The 17,538-nt window shown below is 51.5% G+C and overlaps 2 protein-coding genes across 2 annotated transcripts in view; one reads left to right on the forward strand and one right to left on the reverse strand.

The window, feature by feature from the left end:
* The window catches only part of ARHGAP26 (Rho GTPase activating protein 26), a 117,267-nt gene extending 113,452 nt beyond the window's left edge, over nucleotides 1–3,815 (forward strand). The window contains exon 23 of the mRNA XM_065690774.1: nucleotides 2,040–3,815. Within this exon, the coding sequence (XP_065546846.1) occupies nucleotides 2,040–2,128 (89 nt within the window). The 3' untranslated portion in view covers nucleotides 2,129–3,815. The remainder of the gene's footprint in view (nucleotides 1–2,039) is intronic.
* Nucleotides 3,816–12,760: 8,945 nt separating this feature from the next.
* NR3C1 (nuclear receptor subfamily 3 group C member 1) overlaps nucleotides 12,761–17,538 on the reverse strand; it is a 62,281-nt gene continuing 57,503 nt past the window's right edge. Inside the window, exon 9 of the mRNA XM_065690450.1 lies at nucleotides 12,761–16,938. Coding sequence (XP_065546522.1) covers nucleotides 16,786–16,938 — 153 coding nt within the window. The 3' untranslated portion in view covers nucleotides 12,761–16,785. The remainder of the gene's footprint in view (nucleotides 16,939–17,538) is intronic.

Genomic DNA, 17,538 nt, shown 5'->3' on the forward strand with positions numbered 1-17,538 from the left:
TACCACATGCACTGGTTTTGCCCTGGGATATATATGAGAATATAGCAGAGAAGGGTTAGAGAACAAGTACATGTGAATTAGAGAAGATACTTCTTCTAAGCAGCTCCATAGATATCTTATAAATAAACATGTTCTCCCCTGGGAGAGCCCATGGGAATTAAAGCTGCTAGAAGGGGAACAAGTTTGAATTAAATACATTGTGTTTGCTATATAAAAATCAATGGATTATTCAGGGGCAAAGCCATACAGCATGTTCTAATCACTCAGCAGCCCAGCTGAGGCTCACGTTAGCTGTGGAAGCTGTTGGGAACAGCACTGCTCGGTGGAAGTGTTGTTATGATGGAGGGCTTTATAAAACCTGGCGAAAGCAAATGGATCCTGGGAGTACTTGAAGACAGGTTCTGGTTTGACTTGAAACTGGGGGTGCATATGGATGAGCAGCATCTCGGTCCAATGGGGACATTGGGGTGCTGCTGCCTGCACCGAGTGACAGCCACAGGGTAACCAGCACCGTGTTCTGAAGGGTCCATTTGAACTCCAGAGCACCGGTCCTTTTAGCTACAGGAAACCTGGGTTTTCCAGCAGATCTTTACACTAAATGGGAGGGATGTCCTGGATCTGTGGAGGCCTGAAACTGGGGAAGGTGGGAGTCACGGGTCAGGACAGGGATGCTCGTGTGCGGTTTTAACACACAATCACCCCTGAAATGGAAAACTCAATCTTCTGAAGCCACGAGCCCCCCACCTGAGCTGGTGCTTGACAGACACTGAAGTCTTATGCTACATGAGGGAAGTTGTGCTGCATCTGTACTCTAGTTCTGTAACTGAGAACGAGATTCCCCCATCTGCCCACGTGCTCTGCTCTGTGTGACAGCACCTGCCCAGAAACGAATGTCTGTCTTTGGGACACAAGTGATTTTGTAAGGCGAAGGCAGGAGCTGGAACTCACGTGACTTTTGGTTAAAGCACTTTCCCAGCCCATTTACTGGGACCAGAGGGCTGGAGGCACAGAGACGCACAGAGCACTTACGGCCACTCTCAGCTGGCAGGGGCACTGTGAAGCCTCCTCTCCAAAAGGGATGTAAACCAATAAATTTTAATGCAGTTTTGCCCTTGGGAGCTTTCTTTGCAGGCTGGAGGCGGTATCTGTCCTCTGGGAGGACTGCTTCAGCCCTTGGTGGTGGAAAAGCCCCAAGACTTGGGGGTGTGAGCGCGCAAAAAGAAGTGGCACAAGTGAAACCCCAAAATGTGTAAAGCAATGGACAGGGCTTGCTCCAGTGGAAGGGGTCCCTGCCCGTGCCAGGGGTTGGAGCTGGAGGAGCTTTAAGGTCCCTTTCGACCCGAGCCACTCTGTGATTCCATGATTCTGTGGTCTGTATTTGTCATTAATAGATCACTATGTACTGTATTCCTCTGTCCACGTTCCCTGTAGTGATGGACTGAGGAATTGGCATAACTGGTTCCTGTAAAACCCACAGATTTTCAGCAATTGGCTGAATAAAGGAGGAGTTTAAGGCTTCTGAGGACTGACCACATTTTTAATTTCACAGAAATAAGGTCGCAGTGTTTGCTCTCCTACCGGGAGCTTTTCCTAATGCATTCCCTCCGTCAGCCTGGTCCAGGCCGGGATGTGCAGGGTCACACTGTGATGGAGTTAACCACCTTCTCTCAAACTCCAAAGACATTTTAAGCCAAATCTGAAGGAATTTTTGAGCCCCTGTTTTTATCACTGGTGCTTCACTTACATCAGCCCAGCACCAGTATTTGGAATCCCAGTCCATAGCCCCCTGTGCAGCTCACTTGGTTCTTCTGTTGGTTTCACTGTTGGGTCCCTGACACTTTATAAAGGACAGGCAGAGGAGGCCCAGGGTGAGCACTTCAGCTTCCTGAGCATCTTAGCATATTCGTTTTCTCGCTTTAAGCCAAACACAAATTAAAGGTCTTGTTCTCTCCCAGGAGTAGCTGATGTCAGCACACAGAGAGCAACAACCCCTGTGCCGTAGCCCCTGTAGTAACCTGCATTTTCCTTCTCTCCTCAAGTTCACCCATCGCAGGAGCCTGGCTGGCTGGAAGGGACCCTCAATGGCAAGACAGGATTAATCCCTGAGAACTACGTGGAGTTCCTATAACTCTGGGCGCAGGAAGCGCCTCCGCTGAGCTTTCCATGGTATCCATGGCAATCGCTGGTGGGACCAGGGTGCGGGCTTCCCCATCCCCACTGAGATGAATGTCTGTGGATAGAACCATGCTCCTCTCCCCGTGCGTGCTGGGGCTGTGGAAGGAGCACTCCTGGGGATGTGGCTCTACCCCTGCAGCTCCGATCCGAGGTAGGGATGCCCAAAGCCCACTTCCCAACGCAGAGCCATCGCAGCAATGAGCAAACCAGCAAAGCGGCAGCTCCACACCACAGCCTGCATGCTCCAGAGGTGCCAAGCCTGCCAAGTGTGAACCAGCACGAGAAACCCACCAGCCTGTCCTCCCTGCGGTGACACTGGCTGCCACCTGTAAAGAAGGGAGCAGAAGGACCCCAGCTCGTCATCCTCCCCGCCGGAGGAAGAGCGGTCAGCAGCGAGGAGCCCTTTGCTCCCAGTCTTTTCCCCACTTTCCAGCCAGTTCCATGCAGATGGGGAGCAACTCAGCCCCTTCTCCCATGTCCAGGGAAGGGCTGAAGCAGCTTCAGCTGATGCCTGCAGCAGCAGCAGCAGTGGCAGGAGGCTGCGGGTCCCACGCTGTGCTGCCACAGCAGAGCTCCGCTCTTGCAGGCGAGAGCGGTCCTGCACTGGGCTCTGCAGCGCCGGCACCGTGAAGTGGGAATATCTGGGACCAAACCTCTCAAACTGTGTCCTTTTTTAAAGACTGAACTTCCTGCGAGGCAACGTCTGCGATCCGAGGCAAACAGCCCGCGGTTCCTTCCTGGAGGGCAAGAGGCAGCTCCAGATAAATGCCACTCCTGGTGACGGGCTGGTTTGTGTCTCCGTTTCCGATGCATTTGCATAGACACATCCATGCTTTTGTGAGTGCCCAGGCTGCTGATTTAGTGCCATTGGGAGCTGTGTTGGCCACTCTCCACCCGTTGCTTTTTAGGTGGTCTTGTGCTCGCAGCTCCGTGCGTGTAGTCTGTCCGTGCCAAGTCTGTGCAGTACCGGTGTGCAAGGTAAATTACTCCCATGCTCATAGGACATTTGGTGGTGGTGTGTCCAGAAAACAGAACACAAAGGACAGGTCCTTCAGCTCCACCACCGCTCCATTCCTGCCCGGGAGAGGATGCTCCTGCCTCCGTGGACATGCAGAGTGGGTTTGAGATCCCTCACTATTCCAGGTCATTTTTAAAGGAGAGGGTGGGAGAAGGAGCCCAGTGTGAGTGCAGGTGACACGTCGGGAGCTGGAATGGTTTTATTTTGTGATAGAGAATGGTGGCAGAACCCCCAGAGTCCCGGGCAGCAGTGGTGCTGGGGGATGGATGCTGTGTCTTTTGTAATGGTTTTACAGACTGAGTGACTGAATTGCTGTACGTGTCACTTTTTATTTTTGAAAGAATTATTGTATAAATAGAGTATCTTAAAATATTGTGAGGGGAAGATCTATATTTGATATTTTTAGAACACCTGTAATGAGAGAAGCAAAGGACATTTGAAACCAGTTACAGAGAAACGCTTGCAAACGCATCCAGCAGCCACCCTCAGACCCTGGGCTGCAGCCTTGTCCGCTTTGTGGTGTCACTTAGAATTGAGGAACCCGAAGTCTCAGACCTCTTCATGTTCTTTGCAGTGATTAAACCCCCGGGACATTTGTCCTGGGGAAGAAACAGAGGAAAAAGTTGATCTTCTTGTCCTGATTTGCAGGGCGGGCGCAGCACCGCTCGTCTCCTTGGGGCTGTAACCGCGCTGTAAGTGATGCACTGGGCATGTTGCCCTGCTGGTGACCGCTGGGCAGGGGAGAAGCCTCCGAACTGTCCCATGTTTTCTGCTGTGAGGCAATGGATGAGGAAGGCCGAGAGATTTGTAGGGTTTGTCCTTTGGCTGTCCTTGTTCATCCTTGGGTTCAGTAGTGAACACTTGTACCACTTGTTGATGCTCCTGGAGCACAGGGTCAGGCTGGGCTTAATCCAGCCCCAGAAGTCACCGGGACCTCGGGGACTGCTCAGAGCTGGCTCTGGCTCCTGCGCTGTCTAGGGTGGGTAGTACAGGAACCCCTGTCCAGGGGTGTAGGGGAGGGATGGGAAGAGCTGATGGAAAGGAGGGGGAGAAAAAAAGGGCTTGATATTTCATCTGTCAGCAGTATTTGCTTGTGTTCGGGATTGTCCTGTCCTGAGCTGCTCCCCCAGCATAGAATCATGGAATGGTTTGAGTTGGAAAGGACCAGCCTGGCCTTGAGCACTGCCAGGGATGGGGCAGCCACAGCTTCTCTGGGCACCCTGTGCCAGCGCCTCAGCACCCTCACAGGGAAGAGCTTCTGCCTCAGAGCTCATCTCAGTCTCCCCTTGGGCAGGTTCAAGCCGTTCCCCTTGGCCTGTCCCTACAGGCCCTTGTCCCAAGCCCCTCTCCAGGTTTCCTGCAGCCCCTTCAGGCACTGGAGCTGCTCTCAGGTCTCCCTGGAGCCTTCTCCAGGCTGAACAAGTTCAGGCTGCTGCTGGAGCCGGTGTCTTCCCAGCACAGCCTTCTGTCTCCAGTGTGGCCCTCAGCCTTTGAACAGGAAGTGTTCTATGGGCAAATGAGTTTCTCAGACACATCAGAACTGTTCTAAAAGGCGTATTTAGGGGATGTGGTGTTTGGGGACCTCTTCCTAAGGCTGCCCTGTCCCAGCCGGCTGCTGCCAGTCCTTATCCTCACAAAACCTCTCTGTGCACTGTCCCCCTTTGCCTCTTCAGATACTCAAGTTGTTCTGGGATGAGAGTAAATTCCTTTTCCTATGCTCTTAGGAGTGTCTGGATGTGCTACCTGGAGAGTTATTGGGAATAGAAGTCCCACACAAACGTATTTACAAGATGTCCTGTGGACGAAGGAAAGCAAAGCAGCAGCAGCAGTTGCTGCTCTTGCAGGGGAGCGACTGGAATATTCTTTTTTAATTAAAACTTCCCAAAAGCAGGATTTGTCTGAAGCTCTGAAGGAACCCTCCCTCCGTGGGGGAGTTTAATAATGGAGCAAACAGTGGGTTATTCTGAGAGGAATTACAGATAGAAAATATTGTTTTAAACCAGCTTGACATGACATTTGGTGCTGAATATGAAAGTCATCAGTCAACATGAGGAGCAAGCAGGGTGTTCAGATGTGCTGGTAGGTGAAGCCTGACCTGTACTCTCTGCCCAGCAGTTCAGGCAGTAAAGCAGAAAAGAAGACACTGCAATAGTATCTGTTCAAACACAAGTCTTGGGTACGGTCCTGCCATGGTTCAAGTTGATGGTGTGCGCCCCATCAGTTGGCTGTGGCCAGGCCACTGTCACCAGCCTTAGTCCCCGTGTCCTGGTGGCCACTGACACACGTGGCTTTTCTGAAGTCCCCGCGGACCCTTGCCTCTTCAATGGATTTGGGGGGCTTTACAACAGGGAGTGAAGCTTCTCGGATGGTTTGTGAGCACCCAGGCTGCTGCCAGTGCTCCCATCACACCTCCCGGTGTCCTGCTGGGGCTTGGGTTGGGGTTGGGGTGGGATTGGCATTGGCTTGGCTTGGGTTGGGGTTGGGTTGGGGTTGGCATTGGCTTGGGTTGGGTTTGGGTTGGAGTTGGACGCTTTCTTTGAGCCCGGTGTTGCTCGATCACAGCAACCATTTCAGACCATGGCCGGGACTTTCCCCATTCCCGCCTGGCTCCGCAGTCAGACAAAACATCCTCCTGGTCAGCGCCTGTCTCGACACTGGGTTCAGTGGCCTGAAGAGCAGCCCAGACCATCCCAGCTCAGCGCAGCCGGGCTCCGTTACTGCTGTAACAGGGGGGTACTGGGTGCTCTGTCCTCTGCACCTTGTAGGTGGGCTCCTGCTGGTCCCCGCACCTCGGGGAGCGCGGAGCTCTCTAACCCTGGCGCAGAAGCTGCGGTGCTGATTTCAGGGTAAGCTGCGGATGAAGCACCGGAATGTTCCCTCCACAAAGGTATCGCTTCTTTTACTGCTGACAGCTTAAAAGATGGTGGTGAGGGGTGGGAGCAGGATGCTCACCAGAGCCTTGTTACACCAGCACATCCGGGTGCTGCAGTACCCAGCTGATGGCTCTGTGTAAGTGCTGGAGAGGAGTTACTCTGATTTATCCCGGAGATTTCATAGCACAAACCCAAACAGGTTCACGGAGTGTTTGTTTAAGTCCCTGAGGTGCCTCCCAGAGCCTTTCCTTCATTTCTGGCCACTGTCTGCCCTGGGGAGCACTGGGGCTGGAGGTGATGCTTGGGCACGAGGAGCTGCATCCCCTCAGCTCCTTTAGGTGTCTTTGCAGAAGGATCTCAGTCCGGGTCAGGACTCTGCTCCGCCAGCCTGCACCCTGGGGGAAGCAGGGATATCCCGGGAGCTGCTGAATGGGGAAGGGTGGGATCCGGTGCGTGGGCTCCTCACAGCCAGCCGGGACATCGCCCTGCTCCCTGGAGACCTGCGGCCGCGACTCGAGGCTTGAGGGCAAGGAAAAGAGTGAAGCCCACACCCACGGGAGCTGCAGTGGGAGGTGAGGTGCAGGTAAGGGCTCAAGGCTCGGGGGAGACCTGAGAGCAGCCCCAGTGCCAGAAGGGGCTGCAGGAAACCTGGAGAGGGGCTTGGGACAAGGGCCTGTAGGGACAGGCCAAGGGGAATGGCTTGAACCTGCCCCAGGGGAGGTGGAGATCAATGCAGGGGCTGCATGGGCAGCTGAGCAGCACCCACCAGCCCCATCAGTGCAGCTCTGGCTGAAGTCAATGGGTCTGTAGCGGAGGAACGTTACCCACACAAAAAGAGCCCAGTGCTGAAGGGACCTGTTCCACTTCGCAAGTGCATTGAAGTCTGAAGCCTCAAAGCAGTTCCAGCTCGGGCTAACGCATCTTTAGCTTCGGGGAGCTGAAGATGAAAAGGTGTTGGGTTTTTTAAGAAACAGCCATTTATAAAGTTCCATTCTCTGGGTGAGGAGCTGATTATTTGAAGACAAGCACAGCAAAGCAGCTGGTAATTTAGCACAGCCGTTTGAGGGTTCACGAGGTAGCACCTACCTATTACTGATGAGAAACCCTCCCTCCCGTTAATGAAGCTTATTCTTGCCTCTAAACCTCAGACAAAGGGCTCTAGAAAATCACACCTCTGCTCTAAAACTCACTGACGCACTCAGGAAGGGGGGAAATAAAACCCCAGCACCCTGGAAACCTGCCCCGGGGCTCAGGTGAGATGGAGGAGGCAGGAAGAGGGGCTGGGTGTGGGGGAGATGGTGGAGTTAACCAAACCCGTGCCCAGAGCAGGGTTCTGGTGTCCCTGCCAACGTGTGGCCCCTCACCCTGGGGTCCTGAGAGCATCCTGCTCCCTGCTGCCCCTTCCCTGCACCAGGGTTACCCATGGCAATCAGGTAATTAAATACCTGCATGGGCCAGAGCCTTCGTCAGCAGCCGAAGTGAGTTGATAGAGAGGATGTAAGGGGCGATGAAAGGGGCGCCGTGGACGAGCAGGGTCTCGTTAACCCAAGCAGAGCATTCCCTTCACGCAGATCCCGCGGGAGGAGCGGGGTTTGCAGCCCCCGTTGGAGCCTCGCAGGGCCATGGTGTGTTACCGGCCGATGGCACAGCGCCGGGCTGATCCTGCCCTTCGGGCAACAGCCAAGAGGGCTCCCAGCCCACACCGAGCGGTGCCAGCCCCGGGCCACCCGGCCAGGGCTGGGGCTGCCGTGGGGCCGGTGCCTGCCCATGGCCTCGCACCCAGCCGGGCCCTGCCGCAATGCTTTGGGTTTGGTTTGAGCTCGTGCTGCAGCTGCTGCTGGAGGAGCCCTTGTGCAGACGGGCTCGCTCCGTGGGGTTCACCTGCGATGTGCTCCTGAGGCGGAGCTGCTGACCTGGGTGGTGGCCAGGGCTGGGCTGGTGCAGCAGAGAGTGGTGACCCGTGCACTGTCACCCGTGCACTGTCACCTGTGCAGTGTCACCCGTGCACTGTCACCCGTGCAGTGTCACCTGTGCAGTGTTACCCCTGCACTGTCACCCGTGCACTGTCACCCGTGCACTGTCACCCGTACAGTGTCACCCATGCAGTGTCACCCGTACAGTGTCACCCATGCAGTGTCACCCGTACAGTGTCACCCATGCACTGTCACCCGTGCAGTGCCATCCGTGCACTGTCACCCGTGCACTGTCACCCATGCAGTGCCACCCGTGCACTGTCACCTGTGCACTGTCACCCGTGCACTGTCACCTGTGCAGTGTCACCCGTGCACTGTCACCCGTGCACTGTCACCTGTGCAGTGTCACCCGTGCAGTGTCACCCGTACAGTGTCACCCGTGCAGTGTCACCCTGTGCCCTCCTCGCCCTGACCAGAGCTTCCTGTGGTGGCAGCTCCAGATTTTCATGGATATTTCACACGGGTCTTTCTAAATCTCGGTTTTGCGGCTGCTGCCAGAATCTGTGTTTCCAGGGCTGGGAAATCCCAGCCTGGTTTGGTTGAAGGGACCTTAAAGCTCCTCCAGCCCCAGCCCCTGCCACGGGCAGGGACCCCTTCCACTGGAGCAGCTTGCTCCAAGCCCCTGTGTCCAACCTGGCCTTGAGCACTGCCAGGGATGGGGCAGCCACAGCTTCTCTGGGCACCCTGTGCCAGCGCCTCAGCACCCTCACAGGGAAGAGCTTCTGCCCAAGAGCTCAGCTCAATGCATGAGGTGCCCCTGCCTGCCCCTGCCTTTGTTATTTGCTGTCTTTGTTTTAGTTTGGCTTCCGTCGCTGTTCTGTCAACTGGAGGCTGCTCCGCGTTGCGCTGGTACCTGAGGCTCCTCCAGCCGCACGCAGCAGGGCCAATTAACCCAGCAGAGCTCCCTCTCTCTGTTGATGATTTATTCCCCCAGCAACAAGGATATTTTTAGACCGACAGCTTCGGGCTCGTTCAGACCCACTGCGCTCGGCGAGCCCCGGCCGGCATGGGGGGCCCGGGGGGACCCCCAGCCCCACGGCAGGGTTTGGAGGGGGCCGCCCCCCCTAGGAAGCAGCATCTCCACCGAAGGGGAGCTGTGGAAGCAACCCCCATTGGGGTTTGTCTTGCCTAGGGCTGGGCTGGGCTGGTTGGGGTTTGTTACTGTTGTTTTGGGGTGATCTCGCCGGCTCTGAGCCGTGCAGAAGGTGAATCGTGTGTCTGTGGTAGGAGCAACGCGAGGCCCTGCTGCAGCTCGGCCATGGGAGGGCTGCCTGCAAGCAAAGAGCACGAGAGAACTGAGGAGTTAATGAAGGCTGGTTTGTGGCTGAGGATGCTTTGTGCAGCAGCACAACTGCGGTGGGGCCGGCGGCCAAGTAGGGGCACAAGCTGGACCTCTGCGGAGCAGCATTAACAGCAGCGTACGAGGGGGAATGGCAGAAACACCATTGTCTGGCAAGGGGGAAGTATTTGTCAAGCTGTTTGTGAGTATTATTTAGGCAGATACTGTTTCTTAATGCCTTATAGGACAAATGTCATGGTTTCAGAGCTCCCGATCCCCTGGCAGCCCCTGTTTCCCCAAGTTCATCACTGTATCAGTGTTTACCCTGGTCCGTCTCCCCAGCACGGTCCATGTCCCATGTTCCATGTCCCCACTCCATGGTGGCAGTGGCAGGCTGTCATTGTTGCTCCTGGGGAACAGGGCAGCCAGGCAGGGCTGTGCCCACTGCAGGGAAAGCCTCTTCCCTCTCTTGCAGCCCCTTTAGGCACTGGAGCTGCTCTCAGGTCTCCCCTTCAGGAGCCTTCTCTTCTCCAGACTGCCCCAGCCCAGCTCTCTCAGCCTGGCTCCAGAGCAGAGCTGCTCCAGCCCTCGCAGCAGCTCCGTGGCCTCCTCTGCCCTCGCTCCAGCAGCTCCACGTCCCTCTCAATCTCTGTATCTGCTCCATGTGCCCCCGCTCAGTGCCCCCGGCAGTGACCGGGGCTCTGTGATGCTGCCCGTGTTGCGCCCTCGCTGCAGAGGGGCTGCTCGCTGCGGTGGTGCAGGCAACGCGCTGCTGGTTTGGCTGCGCTCTGCAGGCTGCTGGATCCGGCCCCGCGGCCTCGGCCAGCGATGGGTTTTGTTTCTGGGTCCCGTTCCCCTCCTCCAACCCCTGTCAGCAGTGCAGGAGCTGGAGCTCACACGTGTGTGCAGCTGGGGAACAGGCACAGCCCCGCGGCCACGGCGTGCTCATGGGAGACAGACACAGGTTATATCCATATTTATATCTATATCCATATCTATATCTATATTATATGTATCTATATCTGTATCTATATCTATATCTATATATGTATATATCTGTATCTATATAACTGTATCATCTATATTTATATCATCTGTATCCATATCTCTGTATCTCTATCATCTATATTATCTATATCATCTCTGTCTACCTCTATCTCTGTATCTGCACATAGCTGTGCATGAAAGCCTTGTGACTACAAAGCACCAACTCTGTCCTTGCCCTCCTTGTCCTCCCCCAGACACCTCTGTGCAAAGGGACTTGTCACAGTCGTAGTGTGTCCCGACTGCAGAAGAAGGGGGATGCTATGAGTGCTCAGTGTTGGATGCAACCTGGCCTGCTTTAATGAAAAGGAGGGAATAAAGAGAAGATGGAGAACCCCCCCCAATGTTTAAACATGGCTTTAAACTGACAGGGAACACATTGAGGTAAGATCTGAGGCATCCCAAGTGCTGCATGGCTTTCCCTGGGGATGCTGCCGAGGGCGTTGTGCCTTCCTTGCACACATGAACCCTTCCCAGTGCATCCCGCTGGATGCGGTGCTTGGCCGAGGAGCAGCGCGGAGCTGAGCCTGCTCGCCCTCATTCTTCTTTAAACAAAGAAACGTCCCAGTGGGGCCCGAACCAGAAAATCCTCCTGGCAAGGGTTAGGACACAGAATCCCACAGCCGCGGATGCCGGAGGGAGCCGGAGCCACGCTTCCTGTCCTGCTCCTGCCCGACTTAACCTAGCGCAGTGGGTCACTTTTCCACCGTGTATCACATCAAGCGGACAGTACAACCCCTGTCCTCGCGCATTAGCAACGCAATTAGTGGCCGTATTAGGTGCTGCATCAGCAGTTTTGCCTCGATGTTTTCATGTGGTTTGATCTTGCATCAACAGGGCCTGTAATTAGAAGGATTCCACTTACTTGTTATGTTCTAAATGTAAAGGTCTCTGTTGTGACCTCAGAGAATATCCTTAATCATGCTTTAGTGCTGTGCCAGGTCTGTGATGTATTTAATGTTTACTGCTGCCACCACTCCGGTTTGCTTCAGAGCAAGTTTCCATCCATGGGTTTGGCCATTGGAGACCAAGGAACTTCCAACCCCCTTTGGAGCGTTTCTTCAGTTGCCATTGCTCCAGCCGTGCTGTAAGTTGAATAGATACACCTTTTCATGTGCTACCTAGACCAGTTTCAGGTCTCCCCAGAAATGAAATTATCAGCATCACTGATAAGGAACCGAACTGAGCTGGCTGACCCCATGGAAGTGCCATGGAGTGGTTTGTAACCCATGGATCTGCTGCATCTCCCCAAAGCATCATTCAGAACTGTTACGCGGATAGATGGAGTAATTGTCACTCCTGTCCGTGTATTGCCTCCGGCCCCAGTCTGCAGCCATCGAGCCTGGAAATTCCCAAAGTGAACTTTATGTAAGCCCTTGGTTTCATTGCAAACAATTCAAAGAAATCCCTCCCTGCTGGAAGCTGGCATTTTGAGCTGCTGCTAAATGAGATTTTATGATGGCACGACTCTCACGCTGCTGTACAATGGGGTACAGGCATGAGCCGTGTGAAGGAAGAGAACAGTTTTATTTCCTGATGTTCTGAAGATAAGTTGCTTTTCAAGAACTCCAGCGGTGACGTGGCAGGGAAGGAATGTGGCAGCAGTGGGTTTTGGTTGGGGGCCTAGAGACGTTCTGAACACCAAGCGCGGCGTCCCCAGCCCCACAGAGATGTTTCCAGCATTGCTGATTGGGGAATGATTTTCCAAGCCATCTCTTGGGGCTTTCTTTGCAGGCTGGAGGCGGTATCTGTCCTCTGGGAGGACTGCTTCAGCCCTTGGTGGTGGAAAAGCCCCAAGGCTTGGGGGTGTGAGCGCGCAAAAAGAAGTGGCACAAGTGAAACCCCAACATGTGTAAATGCAGGAGCTGGGAGACCAAGGCTCTTGAAACTGGTTGGTGTTCAGCGCCAGGCCGGACAGGGCTGGGAGCACCCTGCTCTATGGAAGGTGTCCCTGCCTGTGGCAGGGGTTGGGACTGGATGAGCTTTAAGCTCCCTTCAACGCCAACCAGGCTGAGGTCCTGTGTTTTGGACAAGTGTGAAATCATCAAGAACCATTTTAGTAGCACATTTTAAATCCATTCTGGTTTTTCCCTAACTCCACCTTGAGCTGTTTTTCTCAGAAACTGGGGCATCAATTCCACCCCCCTGGCCCCCAGAAATGGATGTTAAGAATGCCGTGGCAAACACAGCAAGGTTTGGGAGACGCACGTTAAACTGTTCATCTGAACTCAACTATCAGACACTCTCCCCCTCCAGAACTCCACTGCATTGGCCATTAGCACCAGTGATTTCTGCGGACGAGGTGAGCGATGCGAACAGATGAAGAAGCTGACTCCGTTGTGAGAACCAATCCCCTCCAGGTACACAGCAAACACTCCACAAAAGCATTTTGGAGCCATTTAATGAAAAAAGCAGAATTTTATTATATGGTTTCTGTCCATTATTCGGCATTGCTGTAAATGGCTCACATTTACTGCAACTTCTGTACAGATGTGTGGCTTTGTATTACCAGAACAGCAAATTCAAATGAAAAAATAAATGTTCAACAATTCCACACAAGCTTTTACAGTCCAACAGTTCACTGAGTAGGTGAAAACTACAGACTTGTTACTACAGAATTATTCAGCATGAATAAAAAACTACAACTTTCATTTTTAAACAGGAGTCACTGGTTTAATTTCCTTTATGCTGTTTTAAAATTACTGTGATAAAAATAATGATTCTTTTTTAATAATGCCATACACCGGTACGATATAGGATTTGTCCCCAGTATATATCTCTTGTTTAATATACAAAATAGAATAATGACACATCGCTGACTCTATGCTGTTATGCACGTTAGTTGGGAGGTGGGGTATTTCCATACACACAGCCTTTCATCAGCACCCCGGAGCCTCCCGCTGCCTCGGAGGCCCCAGTCCTTTCCTGAAAATTTGGTTCCTATGTGGCATCAATGGCTCAGCAACACCCGGTTGCAGACTGGACTAAGGATAGAGCGTAACTACTCTACGAACACCCTCCGAAACCCTCACGCTAAGGTGTGACCCTCCAGTCCTCACTCGCTGAAGTTCGACTACGGGAAACAGGATTGAGCTGATGTTCATCCAGGCACTTTCCTCCTCCTGTTTTCTACCCCTGTCTGTGAAATGGCGAGGTCATTTCCCAGCTCCATCCCCAGCCCCCGGCCCCGCTCCTGCTGCTCCCGCTAAGGCCATTCCCGGAGCTCCCGCTTCTCCCGCTAAGGCCATTCCTGGCGCTGCTCGGGCTGCCGGCGGCCGCCCCTCGGTCGATGCACTTTGTGATAAGGCACTGAAGAGACGAAGTCAGAATTCTCCCTGCTTTATCCAGAGTGCAGATACTACCCACTGCTACAAGGACTACGGATACACAGGACACGGACTTCTCACTGCTTACTAAAGCACTACGGACTTCTAATGGTGAAGTTTAAAACCTAACAGCACGTACAGGACGATTGCTTTCTTCTAACATCACAGTTTCCTTTTTATTTTTTTCCTTAAATCCCTAAACTAAAAAGGAATATAAAGGGATACAGACTAGGAGGGGGTAGAGCCTCTCTTCTCCTCCGTTACCGGTTCTCTCAAGATGGGGATCATTTGTTCATGTTCACTCCCGTTACTTTTCTGCTGGCAAGAAGAGAAGTTCTGTATTTGTGTCTATGGACGCGCAGATGCTTGCACACCCATCGCACACCCGCTCGCACCACCACTCTTCCACGCAAGCTCAAATCAAGGTTCCTGGGGATGCAATTTTAAAACCTTTCTCCAAAGTAACCCCAGTTCTCCTTTAGCTGAAGAGCCCCCGGGAGCAGCACGGAACTCCTATCTGTATCTCAAACGGTTGTGTGAAGTTGCATGAAATGGGGGTAGGAGTTGTAACTGCGATACTGAACTTGCCCTTCCCTGTTAGAAAATGCTCATATATCCTTTACAGGTCAAAGAGAAGAGAGTGGTTACTTTTCCTTTTTATTAAAGATGATATTTTACTCCAAAGTACTGAATATAGGAGCTTTTCTTAACAGGTATAGCATTCAAAAAGGGCTTTAAGAAAGGGTGAAAATTTAGTTTCCTATTTTGCTCGGAAACCACCTTCTGCGAACAACAGAAACGTGCTAGTGTATGGTGAACAACCTATGCTCCGTATTTACATATTGCTGGTACCTGTATGTGTATTATTGCCCAATTTGTCGAGCTGTTTCTGCTGTGGTAGGTGAGGCTGTATGTGAAACTACCCCCGTCTGCTCAGAGGTGTAGGTGTGGGTGCTCACACGCATCTTCCCCGTGACATCGCCTGCAGCGGAGGTCGGATTTAGCAACGCCTGGCGAATGGTAACCGACCATACAGATAGGAGTATTCCATCCAAGCTCCAGCTGGGATTTGTACACAGTGATTTGATAAAACATTAAAAACTCAACACCCACTGAACACAGGTTTTCCTTTCGAGACAGAGTACTTCTTTGGATACTAAACCCCGACGCCTTCAGCACTACCTCCAGACAAACCCCAGCGGGGACGGGTTACCATTCAGCATATTTGTGACCCCTACAAAAAATATAATTACATGTATCATGATAAAGCAATCTGTCATCTAAAAATCATCCTTATTATACACTATACAAGCTATTTTACAGTCATTTAATAAATTGCTTTTAAAGCTGCAGTAGCCCTTCCCTTCTTTTCTCGGATCAGCGAATATACCGATTATACATATTTGAAACTATAACTAAATATAAAAATATATTAGGTTTTGTATTTTATCAGATGATCTTTCTCGTTTCTATTACACAAATACTCTGGCCACTTTGCGTAAAAATCAGATTTTAGAGTGGCTTAGGAAAGAGTTCAATTTTGAGATACAGAAAATTGTTAAGGTGCACGTAGAAAAGGCTACTACAGCTTCTAAACGGTTTAAAATATCGGTATCAATGGCAACAAGGAGAAATTCACAAGACCCAGGGGAGTTTTATGGCACGCTAGTCATTGGGGTGAAGGGATGCAGCCTTACAAACACAGACGGTTTGACGTACGACTCTAAGACCACGAGATCAGTAGCGGAGCTTTCCTGCTCTCCAGGGAAGAGGATGGGCCCAGCAGCAGCCATAGAGATGTGGGAATGGGGCTCGAAGCTCTGCTGCTCCGGCTGCTCTTCCCTCCTCCTGCCCCACGGAGAGAGCTCTAGAACCGACACAAGAGAACAGAACAAAACCAAACCACTGGGTATAATTACACGTCTGCCTCTACGTCAGTGGCGTTTCTCCGGATATACTTGTGTGATGACAGATCTCAGTGTATAGAAAACGTGAGTTTCTCCACACAGAAGTAAACTTGTCTTTAAGCTATGCATATTTTCCTGAAAATTTCCTGATGGGCAGTCAGGACTGAGCTTCTTGGCATCAGTGCAGCCCGTGACTCTCAGTTATGGCTGTTGCATCATATGCAAAAATCAGGCTTTTTTTTGTCTTCAGTATATAAAATAACCTGCTCATTTACATCCAGTTTAGGACTGGGCTAATCTTCTATGAATCTGCATATCCAACACTTTTGCACCTAAGCCAAAAGCAGTTGTTTCTTTCACATCTATTGAATTAGATTTGAGAGCTCTCCCACCCACCCTGGCCCTTAAAAAATGCCAAATCTTGATGGTCGCTTGGACAGTTGAAAGCTCTTAGGTTAGAAAAGGCCAAACCCATTTTCATCGTGTGAATATACTCGAGGATTAATGTCTAGAGGTCATTTAGGAAAGCTACGAGCTGCCCCACCTTATAAAACCAGCTGTACAATAGGCATCTTGAAGTATTACAAAAAAATCAGGTAAGAAAAAATGAACAAGCCGAGTTCACGGTATAGAAAGTTAAAGGAAATGGCTAAAACCAGACAGCAATAGCTATAAAAGGCACAACTTCCCTTTTCCGATATACACTTGTAAACGTTCCTCAGGTTACACATGCAGGAACCAAACGCTACCTTAAAAAAGAAAATCCAAAACACTTGACTAAAAAAAAAAAAAAACCCAAAATGAAACAAAACAAAAACAAAAAAGCCTAGAAAATTGTCTCAGCCAACTGCAGCAACTCCCCCACCAGCACAATGTCCGGAGCATCCAGCCTGGCCCCGCTGGCTCCGACGCATCCAGGGATGTTGCACGAGGGGAGAGAGAGAATTTCTGACCAACACCACTCCTTTTCCTTGCCCTTCTCCCCACTCCTTTACCAAGGCGAGCACTCCGCCGCTCCTCCAGCCTAACTCTTGGCCCTCTGTAAACCACATGTAGTGCATAATTACAAAAGAAACACCGCTGCAAGGACAAAACCAACAGGGTCTGTAGGGTTTTTTTTTTCTTTACAAAAAAAAAAAAAAAGCTATCATTTGACGTTTTCTTAAGGCAACCCTTTTGTGTTAAGGCAGTCACTTCTGATGAAATAAGAGCTTCTTGATATTTCCATTTGAATATTTTGGTATCTGATTGCTGATGATTTCTGCCAACATTTCTGGGAACTCAATACTCATGGATTTATCCAAAAATGTCTGGAAGCAAAAGCTCAGAAGATTTTCAACCACCTACAAGCGATAAAGCAAAGAATTACTTTCACACAAATACGTACAGAGGAACTATTAACCCACATCCTTCCTCCCTCCCCTCCTCTGCCTCCACAGCGGCGCAGGCCAGCACCCGCCTGGGTGCTAATTACCCTCAGTTTAATTAGCAAGTCCTGTAATTGGTCTGCTAATAGAAAACAACAGCTCGTGCAAGGTCTTTACAAATCCTGAAGAGGTTTTGTCTCGTTCCCATTCCAGCGCATAAAGTACCCATGGACAAGCTCAAGATCTTTCCAGGTGTTTGGTACAGCAACAAGAAAGACAAAACAATGTTGAGGTCTCAAAGTTGCCTTTGCCTTATCCAGCTTCAGCACTACTTTGTACCATCTGCACATTTGAGAGTACATACCGCAAGAGGAGGCAGCCTGAATTCTGGAATTCTCTGCAAAATTAGACCGCTACTCCTACTAAAACCAGTGCTGATGCATGATTTTAATGCAGTTTCAAACAATTCCATAGATTCTTGAATTGCTGGTCTCTGAGATAATTTTGGTTTTAAACTCCCCATCTCTGCTGCTACTGCAACACCAGTGACAATTCCTCAGTTCCTCCATTTTAAAG

Source organism: Lathamus discolor, chromosome 10, assembly GCF_037157495.1.
Source record: "Lathamus discolor isolate bLatDis1 chromosome 10, bLatDis1.hap1, whole genome shotgun sequence".
In the NCBI taxonomy this organism is placed as follows: domain Eukaryota; kingdom Metazoa; phylum Chordata; class Aves; order Psittaciformes; family Psittacidae; genus Lathamus; species Lathamus discolor.